A 14,259-nucleotide genomic window follows, 5' to 3' on the forward strand; every position below is an offset into this window, starting at 1 on the left:
AGAGCTGGAAGGTGGCGGAGGTCTGGGACATGGCGTCGTAGATGAAGGTGGCCGAGGTCTGGGACATGGCGTCGTAGATGAAGGTGGCCGAGGTCTGGGACATGGCGTCGTAGATGAAGGTGGCCGAGGTCTGGGACATGGCGTCGTAGATGAAGGTGGCCGAGGTCTGGGACATGGCGTTGTAGATGAAGGTGTCAGAGCTGGAAAGTGGCGGAGGTCTGGGACATGGCTTTGTAGGTGTCAGAGCTGGAAGGTGGCCGAGGTCTGGGACATGGTGGTGAAGGTGTCAGAGCTGGAAGGTGGCGGAGGTCTGGGACATGGCGTTTTAGATGAAGGTGTTAGAGCTGGAAGGTGGCGGAGGTCTGGGACATGGCGGTGAAGGTGTTAGAGCTGGAAGGTGGCTGAGGTCTAGGACATGGCGGTGAAGGTGGCCGAGGTCTGGGACATGGCGTTGTAGATGAAGGTGGCCGAGGTCTGGGACATGGCGTTGTAGATGAAGATGGCCAAGGTCTGGGACATGGCGGTGAAGGTGGCCGAGGTCTGGGACATGGCGTTGTAGATGAAGGTGTTAGAGCTGGAAGGTGGCTGAGGTCTGGGACATGGCGGTGAAGGTGTCAGTGCTGGAAGGTGGCCGAGGTCTGGGACATGGCGGTGAAGGTGTCAGAGCTGGAAGGTGGCCGAGGTCTGGGACATGGCGTTGTAGATGAAGGTGTTAGAGCTGGAAGGTGGCTGAGGTCTGGGACATGGCGGTGAAGGTGTCAGAGCTGGAAGGTGGCCGAGGTCTGGGACATGGCGGTGAAGGTGTCAGAGCTGGAAGGTGGCCGAGGTCTGGGACATGGCGTTGTAGATGAAGGTGTTATTAAATATCACAAATTGCTTTGTAATGATCTTTATGGCTTCCTGGGCAGCAGCTCCTGAAATACAGAAATGGAAGGTCATCAATGTGAAGAATAAAAAGTCCAGCCGGTGATTTTAGGTGAATGGAAATCACGATGGGAGTGACTAATGCCGTCCAGTAAAGATGTCAGAGGAGGCGACACATCGTCACCCCAGAGGAGACGACACAACGTCACACCAGAGGAGACGACACATCGTCACACCAGAGGAGACGACACATCGTCAAAACCAGAGGAGACGATACATCGTCACACCCGAGGAGACGATACATCGTCACACCCGAGGAGACGACACAACGTCACACCCGAGGAGACGACACAACGTCACACCAGAGGAGACGACACATCGTCACACCAGAGGAGGCGACGCGTCGTCACACCAGAGGAGACGTCGCATCGTCACACCAGAGGAGACGTCACATCAGAGGAGACGACACATCGTCACACCAGAGGAGGCGACACATCGTCACACCAGAGGAGGCGACACAACGTCACACCAGAGGAGGCGACACAACGTCACACCAGAGGAGGCGACACATCGTCACACCAGAGGAGACGACACATCGTCACACCAGAGGAGGCGACACATCGTCACACCAGAGGAGGCGACACATCGTCACACCAGAGGAGGCGACACATCGTCACACCAGAGGAGGCGACACATCGTCACACCCGAGGAGACGACACAACGTCACACCCGAGGAGACGACACATCGTCACACCCGAGGAGACGACACATCGTCACACCCGAGGAGACGATACATCGTCACACCAGAGGAGACGACACAACGTTACACCAGAGGAGGCGACACATCGTCACACCAGAGGAGACGACACATCGTCACACCAGAGGAGGCGACACATCGTCACACCAGAGGAGGCGACACAACGTCACACCAGAGGAGGCGACACATCGTCACACCAGAGGAGGCGACACATCGTCACACCAGAGGAGGCGACACATCGTCACACCAGAGGAGGCGACACATCGTCACACCAGAGGAGGCGACACATCGTCACACCAGAGGAGGCGACACATCGTCACACCAGAGGAGGCGACACATCGTCACACCAGAGGAGGCGACACATCGTCACACCAGAGGAGACGACACATCGTCACACCAGAGGAGACGACACAACGTCACACCAGAGGAGACGACACAACGTCACACCAGAGGAGACGACACATCGTCACACCCGAGGAGACGACACATCGTCACACCAGAGGAGACGACACATCGTCACACCAGAGGAGACGACACATCGTCACACCCGAGGAGACGACACATCGTCACACCAGAGGAGACGACACGTCGTCACACCCGAGGAGACGACACGACGTCACACCAGAGGAGACGACACGACGTCACACCAGAGGAGACGACACGACGTCACACCAGAGGAGACGACACATCGTCACACCAGAGGAGACGACACATCGTCACACCAGAGGAGACGACACAACGTCACACCAGAGGAGACGACACATCGTCACACCAGAGGAGACGACACATCGTCACACCCGAGGAGACGACACATCGTCACACCAGAGGAGACGACACAACGTCACACCAGAGGAGACGACACAACGTCACACCAGAGGAGACGACACATCGTCACACCAGAGGAGACGACACATCGTCACACCAGAGGAGACGACACATCGTCACACCAGAGGAGGCGACACATCGTCACACCAGAGGAGACGACACATCGTCACACCAGAGGAGACGATACATCGTCACACCAGAGGAGACGACACATCGTCACACCAGAGGAGACGACACATCGTCACACCCGAGGAGACGATACATCGTCACACCCGTGGAGACGATACATCGTCACACCCGAGGAGACGACACATCGTCACACCAGAGGAGACGACACATCGTCACACCAGAGGAGGCGACACATCGTCACACCAGAGGAGGCGACACATCGTCACACCAGAGGAGACGACACATCGTCACACCAGAGGAGACGATACATCGTCACACCAGAGGAGACGACACATCGTCACACCAGAGGAGACGACACAACGTCACACCCGAGGAGACGATACATCGTCACACCAGAGGAGACGACACATCGTCACACCCGAGGAGACGATACATCGTCACACCCGAGGAGACGATACATCGTCACACCCGAGGAGACGACACAACGTCACACCCGAGGAGACGACACGTCGTCACACCAGAGGAGGCGACGCGTCGTCACACCAGAGGAGACGACACATCGTCACACCAGAGGAGGCGACACATCGTCACACCAGAGGAGACGACACATCGTCACACCAGAGGAGACGATACATCGTCACACCAGAGGAGACGATACATCGTCACACCAGAGGAGACGACACATCGTCACACCCGAGGAGACGATACATCGTCACACCCGAGGAGACGATACATCGTCACACCCGAGGAGACGACACATCGTCACACCAGAGGAGACGACACATCGTCACACCAGAGGAGGCGACACATCGTCACACCAGAGGAGGCGACACATCGTCACACCAGAGGAGACGACACATCGTCACACCAGAGGAGACGATACATCGTCACACCAGAGGAGACGACACATCGTCACACCAGAGGAGACGACACAACGTCACACCCGAGGAGACGATACATCGTCACACCAGAGGAGACGACACATCGTCACACCCGAGGAGACGATACATCGTCACACCCGAGGAGACGATACATCGTCACACCCGAGGAGACGACACAACGTCACACCCGAGGAGACGACACGTCGTCACACCAGAGGAGGCGACGCGTCGTCACACCAGAGGAGACGTCGCATCGTCACACCAGAGGAGACGTCACATCAGAGGAGACGACACATCGTCACACCAGAGGAGGCGACACATCGTCACACCAGAGGAGGCGACACAACGTCACACCAGAGGAGGCGACACATCGTCACACCAGAGGAGGCGACACATCGTCACACCAGAGGAGGCGACACATCGTCACACCAGAGGAGGCGACACATCGTCACACCAGAGGAGGCGACACATCGTCACACCAGAGGAGACGTCGCATCGTCACACCAGAGGAGACGTCACATCAGAGGAGACGACACATCGTCACACCAGAGGAGGCGACACATCGTCACACCAGAGGAGGCGACACAACGTCACACCAGAGGAGGCGACACATCGTCACACCAGAGGAGGCGACACATCGTCACACCAGAGGAGGCGACACATCGTCACACCAGAGGAGGCGACACATCGTCACACCAGAGGAGGCGACACATCGTCACACCAGAGGAGGCGACACATCGTCACACCCGAGGAGACGACACAACGTCACACCCGAGGAGACGACACATCGTCACACCCGAGGAGACGACACATCGTCACACCCGAGGAGACGACACATCGTCACACCAGAGGAGACGACACAACGTTACACCAGAGGAGGCGACACATCGTCACACCAGAGGAGACGACACATCGTCACACCAGAGGAGGCGACACATCGTCACACCAGAGGAGGCGACACAACGTCACACCAGAGGAGGCGACACATCGTCACACCAGAGGAGGCGACACATCGTCACACCAGAGGAGGCGACACATCGTCACACCAGAGGAGGCGACACATCGTCACACCAGAGGAGGCGACACATCGTCACACCAGAGGAGGCGACACATCGTCACACCAGAGGAGGCGACACATCGTCACACCAGAGGAGGCGACACATCGTCACACCAGAGGAGACGACACAACGTCACACCAGAGGAGACGACACAACGTCACACCAGAGGAGACGACACATCGTCACACCAGAGGAGACGACACATCGTCACACCAGAGGAGACGACACATCGTCACACCAGAGGAGACGACACATCGTCACACCAGAGGAGGCGACACATCGTCACACCAGAGGAGGCGACACATCGTCACACCAGAGGAGGCGACACATCGTCACACCAGAGGAGGCGACACATCGTCACACCAGAGGAGACGATACATCGTTACACCAGAGGAGACGACACATCGTCACACCAGAGGAGACCATACATCGTCACACCAGAGGAGACGTCACATCGTCACACCAGAGGAATCGTCACACCAGAGGAGACGTCACATCGTCACACCAGAGGAGATGACACATCGTCACACCAGAGGAGGCGATACATCGTCACACCCGAGGAGACGACACAACGTCACACCAGAGGAGACGACACATCGTCACACCCGAGGAGACGATACATCGTCACACCCGAGGAGACGACACAACGTCACACCCGAGGAGACGACACATCGTCACACCCGAGGAGACGACACATCGTCACACCCGAGGAGACGATACATCGTCACACCCGAGGAGACGACACAACGTCACACCAGAGGAGACGACACATCGTCACACCAGAGGAGACGACACATCGTCACACCAGAGGAGGCGACACATCGTCACACCAGAGGAGACGACACATCGTCACACCAGAGGAGACGACACATCGTCACACCAGAGGAGGCGACACATCGTCACACCAGAGGAGGCGACACAACGTCACACCAGAGGAGACGACACATCGTCACACCAGAGGAGACGACACAACGTCACACCAGAGGAGACGACACAACGTCACACCAGAGGAGACGACACAACGTCACACCAGAGGAGACGACACATCGTCACACCAGAGGAGACGACACATCGTCACACCAGAGGAGACGACACATCGTCACACCAGAGGAGACGACACATCGTCACACCCGAGGAGACGACACATCGTCACACCAGAGGAGACGACACGTCGTCACACCCGAGGAGACGACACGACGTCACACCAGAGGAGACGACACATCGTCACACCAGAGGAGACGACACATCGTCACACCAGAGGAGACGACACATCGTCACACCAGAGGAGACGACACATCGTCACACCAGAGGAGACGACACATCGTCACACCAGAGGAGGCGACACATCGTCACACCAGAGGAGACCATACATCGTCACACCAGAGGAGACGTCACATCGTCACACCAGAGGAATCGTCACACCAGAGGAGACGTCACACCAGAGGAGACGTCACATCGTCACACCAGAGGAGATGACACATCGTCACACCAGAGGAGGCGATACATCGTCACACCCGAGGAGACGACACAACGTCACACCAGAGGAGACGACACATCGTCACACCCGAGGAGACGATACATCGTCACACCCGAGGAGACGACACAACGTCACACCCGAGGAGACGACACATCGTCACACCCGAGGAGACGACACATCGTCACACCCGAGGAGACGATACATCGTCACACCAGAGGAGACGACACAACGTCACACCAGAGGAGGCGACACATCGTCACACCAGAGGAGGCGACACATCGTCACACCAGAGGAGGCGACACATAGTCACACCAGAGGAGGCGACACATCGTCACACCAGAGGAGACGACACAACGTCACACCAGAGGAGACGACACAACGTCACACCAGAGGAGACCATACATCGTCACACCAGAGGAGACGACACATCGTCACACCAGAGGAGGCGACACATCGTCACACCAGAGGAGACGACACAACGTCACACCAGAGGAGACGACACATCGTCACACCAGAGGAGACGACACAACGTCACACCAGAGGAGACGACACAACGTCACATCAGAGGAGACGACACATCGTCACACCAGAGGAGACGACACATCGTCACACCAGAGGAGACGACACATCGTCACACCAGAGGAGACGACACATCGTCACACCAGAGGAGACGACACATCGTCACACCAGAGGAGACGACACATCGTCACACCAGAGGAGACGACACATCGTCACACCAGAGGAGACGACACAACGTCACACCAGAGGAGACGACACAACGTCACACCAGAGGAGACGACACATCGTCACACCAGAGGAGACGACACAACGTCACACCAGAGGAGACGACACATCGTCACACCAGAGGAGACGACACAACGTCACACCAGAGGAGACGACACGACGTCACACCAGAGGAGACGACACGACGTCACACCAGAGGAGACGACACGACGTCACACCAGAGGAGACGACACATCGTCACACCAGAGGAGACGACACATCGTCACACCAGAGGAGACGACACAACGTCACACCAGAGGAGACGACACATCGTCACACCAGAGGAGACGACACATCGTCACACCAGAGGAGACGACACATCGTCACACCCGAGGAGACGACACATCGTCACACCAGAGGAGACGACACATCGTCACACCAGAGGAGACGACACATCGTCACACCAGAGGAGACGACACATCGTCACACCAGAGGAGACGACACATCGTCACACCCGAGGAGACGACACATCGTCACACCAGAGGAGACGACACATCGTCACACCAGAGGAGACGACACATCGTCACACCCGAGGAGACGACACATCGTCACACCAGAGGAGACGACACATCGTCACACCAGAGGAGACGACACATCGTCACACCAGAGGAGACGACACATCGTCACACCAGAGGAGACGACACGACGTCACACCAGAGGAGACGACACATCGCCACACCAGAGGAGAAGATACATCGTCACACCAGAGGAGACGACACATCGTCACACCAGAGACGACACATCGTCACACCAGAGGAGACGATACGATACGATACAACGTCACACCAGAGGAGACGACACATCGTCACACCAGAGGAGACGACACATCGTCACACCAGAGACGACACATCGTCACACCAGAGGAGACGACACATCGTCACACCAGAGGAGACGACACATCGTCACACCAGAGGAGACGACACATCGTCACACCAGAGGAGACGTCACATCAGAGGAGACGACACATCGTCACACCAGAGACGACACATCGTCACACCAGAGGAGACGTCACACCAGAGGAGACGACACATCGTCACACCAGAGACGACACATCGTCACACCAGAGGAGACGACACATCGTCACACCAGAGGAGACGACACATCGTCACACCAGAGGCGACACATCGTCACACCAGAGGAGACGTCACATCAGAGGAGACGACACATCGTCACACCAGAGACGACACATCGTCACACCAGAGGAGACGTCACACCAGAGGAGACGACACATCGTCACACCAGAGGAGACGTCACATCGTCACACCAGAGGAGACGACACATCGTCACACCAGAGGAGACGACACATCGTCACACCAGAGGAGACGACACATCGTCACACCAGAGGAGACGACACATCGTCACACCAGAGGAGACGACACATCGTCACACCAGAGGAGACGACACATCGTCACACCAGAGGAGGCGACACATCGTCAAACCAGAGGAGACGACACGACGTCACACCCGAGGAGACGATACATCGTCACACCAGAGGAGACGACACGACGTCACACCAGAGGAGACGACACGACGTCACACCAGAGGAGACGACACGACGTCACACCAGAGGAGACCATACAACGTCACACCAGAGGAGACGACACATCGTCACACCAGAGGAGACGAGACATCGTCACACCCGAGGAGACGACACGACGTCACACCCGAGGAGACGATACATCGTCACACCAGAGGAGACGACACGACGTCACACCAGAGGAGACGACACGACGTCACACCAGAGGAGACGACACGACGTCACACCAGAGGAGACGACACGACGTCACACCCGAGGAGACGACACGACGTCACACCAGAGGAGACGATACATTGTGGAGATTTACTAAAACTGTAACATCTGGTGTAGCTGTACATCGGAGCCAATCGGCTTCTAACTTCGGCCCCTTTCACACTGGGGCGTGAGGTGCGGTGGCGGTATAGCGGCGCTATACCGTCGGAATTGCCGCGGGATTCGGCCGCTAGCGGTGCAGTATTAACCCCCGCTAGTGGCTTAAAAGGGGTTAATACCGCCCGCAATGTGCCTCTGCAGAGGCGGTATTGCCGTCGTTTCCCATTGTTTTAAATGTGAAGGAGGGGTATACACGCCGCTCCTCTCACCGCTCCAAAGATGCTGCTTGCAGATTTTTTTCTCTCCCGCCGGCGCATCGCCTCCGTGTGCGGAGCCCTCGGGGGGATCACATTGAGAAGGCTGGGCAGGAGTTTTTAAGGCGGTATTTAGGAGCTATTTTTAGCGCTGTACCGCTTGAAAAACTCCTCAGTGTGAAAGGGGCCTTCAGCTTGTTCAGTGAAGCTTTGACAATAAAACCTGGAAGCTGATTGGCTCCCATGCACAGCTGCACCAGATTCTGTGCGCTCCAGTACCCCCCCCCCCCATAGTGCGACTATACTTTACCTCCCAAGAAGGAAGCGATGGTGTGCGGCTCGGCCGCTCCGTACCGGCAGCTGGAAAAGAAGAAATGTCCGCAGTTAGTGCAGCAGAGAACGGCGAGCGTCTGACCTACTTCCTGCCATCTCATCACTCCCCCAGAGCACTCAGGAACCCGGGGCCCTCGGGGGTCAGTTATATATAGTCTGTGCACTCCCATAGTCTGCTCTCCTCTCATCTACTGATGAATGATCAGCGGCGTTATCTGAAAGACGGGCTGCAGTCCGGGGTGAAAAGTCTGCATGGGGGCGGAGCATACTATGCAATGTATACAGCATATATACCTTTCCATGTCATCCTTCTAACCACAAACTATCCCAGAGATCATCAAGACAAAATCTACTGCTGCTCATCGTCTCTTCATGTGTAATATAGATCCGGGCAATATATATATTGTGTGTGTACCGGGCGTGTCACTGTGCGTGTTTGATGACGGCACAGCGGGTACAGGGCGTGTCACAGTAGTTAATGGCACAGCCGGTAGTGGGAGTGTCACTGCGCACGGTTGATGACGGTACAGGGCGTGTCACTGCGCGTGTTTGATGATGGCACATCGGGTACCGGGCGTGTCACTGTGTGTTTTTTTATGACGGCACAGGGGGTAGTGGGCATGTAACAGTGTTTAATAATGGCACAGCGGATAGCGGGCGTGTCACAGTGTGTAATGATGGCACAGTGGGTACCAGGCGTGTCACGGTGTTTGATGGCACAGTGTGTACCGGGCGTGTCACGGTGTTTGATGGCACAGTGGGTACCGGGTGTGTCGCGGTCTTTGACGATGGCACAGGGGGTACTGGGCGTGTCATGGTGCTTGACGATGGCACAGGGGGTAGCGGGCGTGTCACAGTGTTTAATGATGGCACAGGGAGTAGCGGGCGTGTCACAGTGTTTAATGATGGCACAGGGGGTAGCGGGCGTGTCACAGTGTTTAGTGATGGCACAGGGGGTAGCGGGCGTGTCACAGTGTTTAATGATGGCACAGGGGGTAGCGGGCTTGTCACAGTGTTTAATGATGGCACAGGGGGTAGCGGGCGTGTCACAGTGTTAAGTGATGGCACAGCGGATAGCGGGCGTGTCAGTGTTTAATGATGGCACAGGGGGTAGCGGGCGTGTCACAGTGTTTAATGATGGCACAGGGGGTAGCGGGCGTGTCACAGTGTTTAATGATGGCACAGGGGGTAGCGGGCGTGTCACAGTGTTTAATGATGGCACAGGGGGTAGCGGGCGTGTCACAGTGTTTAGTGATGGCACAGCGGATAGCGGGCGTGTCAGTGTTTAATGATGGCACAGGGGGTAGCGGGCGTGTCACAGTGTTAAGTGATGGCACAGGGGGTAGCGGGCGTGTCACAGTGTTTAATGATGGCACAGGGGGTAGCGGGCGTGTCACAGTGTTTAATGATGGCACAGGGGGTAGCGGGCGTGTCACAGTGTTTAATGATGGCACAGGGGGTAGCGGGCGTGTCACAGTGTTAAGTGATGGCACAGCGGATAGCGGGCGTGTCAGTGTTTAATGATGGCACAGGGGGGTAGCGGGCGTGTCACAGTGTTTAATGATGGCACAGGGGGTAGCGGGCGTGTCACAGTGTTTAATGATGGCACAGGGGGTAGCGGGCGTGTCACAGTGTTTAATGATGGCACAGGGGGTAGCGGGCGTGTCACAGTGTTTAATGATGGCACAGGGGGTAGCGGGCGTGTCACAGTGTTTAATGATGGCACAGGGGGTAGCGGCTGCTACGCCACAGAATGGAAAAGCTTCCCAGCAGCAGGTGGGCAGTGATGAACGGGTGAAGGGAGATCGGAGGACTGCAATTCATACTTAGACTTAGATTTACAAGGAATGACTGGAATAAAATGATGTGACCAATCTGTGAAGTGAATGTTTGGGGGAGGGAGGGGGTGGGGGGGGCGGAGCTTCCTATGGAGACTTACAATTCCTGGATATATTCCTCCTTCACACACAGAGACAATCCGTATTCCTGGAGGAGACCGCTCAGACACGTCTTCAGCTTCCCACCATCCCCCTCTACCTGGAAGTTCTGGACGCCTGCAGGAGAAGCACAGCGGAGGAGGAGGAGGAGAAGGGTGAGCCTTCCTCTACAATCACCCCTTTCCATACACCCTCAGAAACTTCTACATGAAATCACTCGTCTCTCTTATTGGGCTTTACAATTTTCCCAATTTTTTAGGATTTTGGGACAATGAATGGGATTTATTTTTCTATCTTTGTGTCGGATATGTTACATCCATCCAGTTCCACCAATCACATCATCACACATGGATCCGCTGGATCACCTCAGCTGAGGATTACAGAGAAATAAACTTCCATCACTGACTTACCTCTAGGTCAAGGGTGTCCAAACTTTTTTCAAAGAAGGCCAGATTTGATGAAGTGAACATGCGGGAGGGCCGACTATTTTGCTGACATTCTTTGAACCAATAAAATGCAGTCTAAGTGTGTTTGTCTGAGCAACTAATACAACAAGAATTCTCCTGCCTTTGTGGCTGTGTGGGTGAACAGATGAGCGTGGGCGTGTTATTTGGATATACCGTATTTATCGGCGTATAATGCCGCGTACACACCATCACTTTATGTGATGAAAAAAAATGACGTTTTTAAAAACGTCACTTTAATTGACCGTGTGTGGGGGAAAACGTAGTTTTATGTCTTGTAAAAAACGACCAAAAAAAATTGAAGCATGCTTCAATTTTATGTGTCGTTTTTCAAAAGTGCACTTTTTACTTCACAGAAATTGACCGGGTGTAGCAAAAAACGACGTTTAAACGACGTTTTTTCACCCGCGCATGCCCAGAAGCGAGCTTCAATGGAAAAACGTGGTGGAACGTAACCTCGCTTTGCTAGAACATTGTGAGAAAAACGATGGTGTGTAGGCAACTTCGTCTTTGAAAATTGAAGTTTCAAAAACGTTGTTTTTTACTTCACAGAAAATTCGTTTTTTTTTTCATCACATAAAGTGATGGTGTGTACAGGGCATGACACGCACCTTAAATTTAGGAGGGAAGTTTCAGGAAAAAAAATTTAAATAAAGAACTGTGAAGCTAAATAAGAGTCATTGCCCATCAATGCAGCCCAATCAGTGCCCATATGCAGCCTTTCCATTGCCATGAATGCAGCCTTTCCATTGCCATGAATGCAGCCTTTCCATTGCCATGAATGCAGCCTTTCCATTGCCATGAATGCAGCCTCTCCATTGTCATGAATGCAGCCTCTCCATTGCCATGAATGCAGCCTGATCGATGCCCATCTGCAGCCTCGGAGGGGGAGGGGGAGGGGCAGGACGAGCGCCAACAGATTAAATACAGGACAATCTCCTGTTTACACAGCAGCCTCTTTAATACAATGTCCCGCCTCCTATGATAGACAGAGGAGTTGTCCAATGGCAGCCCAGGAGACGAGACTTTCTATTACAGATGCCGCCGAGTATACATGAGATTCTCCTGTATGTAATCTGACAGCACTCGTTCCCCCCTCCCTGTCCCCTCCGAGGCAGCACCGATAAATACAGTATATATCCAAATTACCAGGGGGGCCACATTAAACTGGAAAGGAGGCCGCAATTGGCCCCCGGGCCGGACTTTGGACATGCCTGCTCTAGGTGGTCCTGGAATAAGTAAGGTACATATCTTAGTAAATATGTCTGAGTGACTCTGAAAGGACTGAAGTGTCAGCTTTGCAGCCGAGGATTTGGCAATGGAAGCCGCAGATTCCTATCAGGGAAAGTTTTCTTGGTGTCCATGTGCAGCCGACAATGACTTCCCTCCTGTTGGGTCTATGACAGGCATGTCCAAAGTCCGGCCCACGGGCCAATCGCGGCACACGATGGTGATTTGGATATATATCGTATTTATTGGCGGTGCCTCGGAGGGGGCGGGACGAGTAGCGTCACATTACATACAGGAGAATCTCCTGTTAACTCCGCGGCATCTGTAATAGGAAGTCCCGTGTCCTGGGCTGCCATTGGATGACTGTTCAGTCTATCATAGGAGGCGGGACTTTGTATTAAAGAGGGGGTTCACCCTATAAAAAAATATATATATATATATATTTTTTCCTCTAGCATAAAATGAGGCATAGTAGCGCGATCTACAGTACGCCTGTATTTATTTTTTTAGCCCGGTACTCACAGTGTAATCGTACATTGAAGATTCCGACTCCCCGCGGGGAATGGGCGTTCCTATCCAGAGGGAAGATGATTGACGGCCGGCTCTGGCGCGTCACGCTTCTCCGGAAATAGCCGAAATAGGACTTGGAGCTTCAAGGCGCCTGTGCATAGTCTTTGTGCAGGCGCCGTATAGCGCAGTGAAGAGCCGAGACCTACTCCGGCTGTCTTCGGGGAGCGTGACGTGCCAGAGCCGGCCGTCAATCATCTTCCCTCTGGATAGGAACGCCCATCCCCCACGGGGAGTCGGAATCTTCAATGTACGATTACACAGTGAGTACCGCGCTAAAAAAATAAATACAGGCGTACTGTCGCTCGCGCTACTATGCCTCATTTTATGCTAGACTGTTGTTATGGAGGGTGAACCACCGCTTTAAAGAGGCCACAGAGTAAATGGGAGATTCTCCTGTATGTAATCTATTGGTGTTGTCCTGCCACCCCCCCTTCCTGTCCCCTCCGAGGCTGCATCCGTGGCAATGGTGAGGCTGCATTTGTGGCAATGATGAGGCTGCATTTGTGGCAATGGTGAGGCTGCATCTGTGGCAATGGTGAGGCTGCATCTGTGGCAATGGTGAGGCTGCATTTGTAGGAATGGTGAGGCTGCATCTGTGGCAATGGTGAGGCTGCATTTGTAGGAATGGTGAGGCTGCATCCGTGGCAATGGTGAGGCTGCATTTGTAGGAATGGTGAGGCTGCATCTGTGGCAATGGTGAGGCTGCATTTGTGGCAATGGTGAGGCTGCTTCCGTGGCAATGGTGAGGCTGCATCCGTGGCAATGGTGAGGCTGCATCCGTGGCAATGGTGAGGCTGCATCCGTGGCAATGGTGAGGCTGCATCCGTGGCAATGATGAGGCTGCATTT

The 14,259-nt window shown here is 54.7% G+C and overlaps 1 protein-coding gene across 2 annotated transcripts in view; it reads right to left on the reverse strand.

Moving 5' to 3' along the window:
* Nucleotides 1-14,259, reverse strand: part of NAE1 (NEDD8 activating enzyme E1 subunit 1) — a 49,925-nt gene continuing 35,666 nt past the window's right edge. Inside the window, exons 18-21 of one of the 2 annotated variants that reach the window (XM_040329668.1) lie at nt 11,150-11,264; nt 9,188-9,237; nt 823-914; nt 1-730 (exon numbers count right to left, since the gene is read on the reverse strand). In XM_040329668.1, coding sequence (XP_040185602.1) covers nt 713-730; nt 823-914; nt 9,188-9,237; nt 11,150-11,264 — 275 coding nt within the window. In that variant the 3' untranslated portion in view covers nt 1-712. Of the gene's footprint in view, nt 915-9,187; nt 9,238-11,149; nt 11,265-14,259 lie in introns of both variants that reach the window. The other variant, XM_040329667.1, reaches the window with a different exon arrangement.

Source organism: Rana temporaria, chromosome 11 (genome assembly GCF_905171775.1).
Source record: "Rana temporaria chromosome 11, aRanTem1.1, whole genome shotgun sequence".
NCBI lineage: Eukaryota > Metazoa > Chordata > Amphibia > Anura > Ranidae > Rana > Rana temporaria.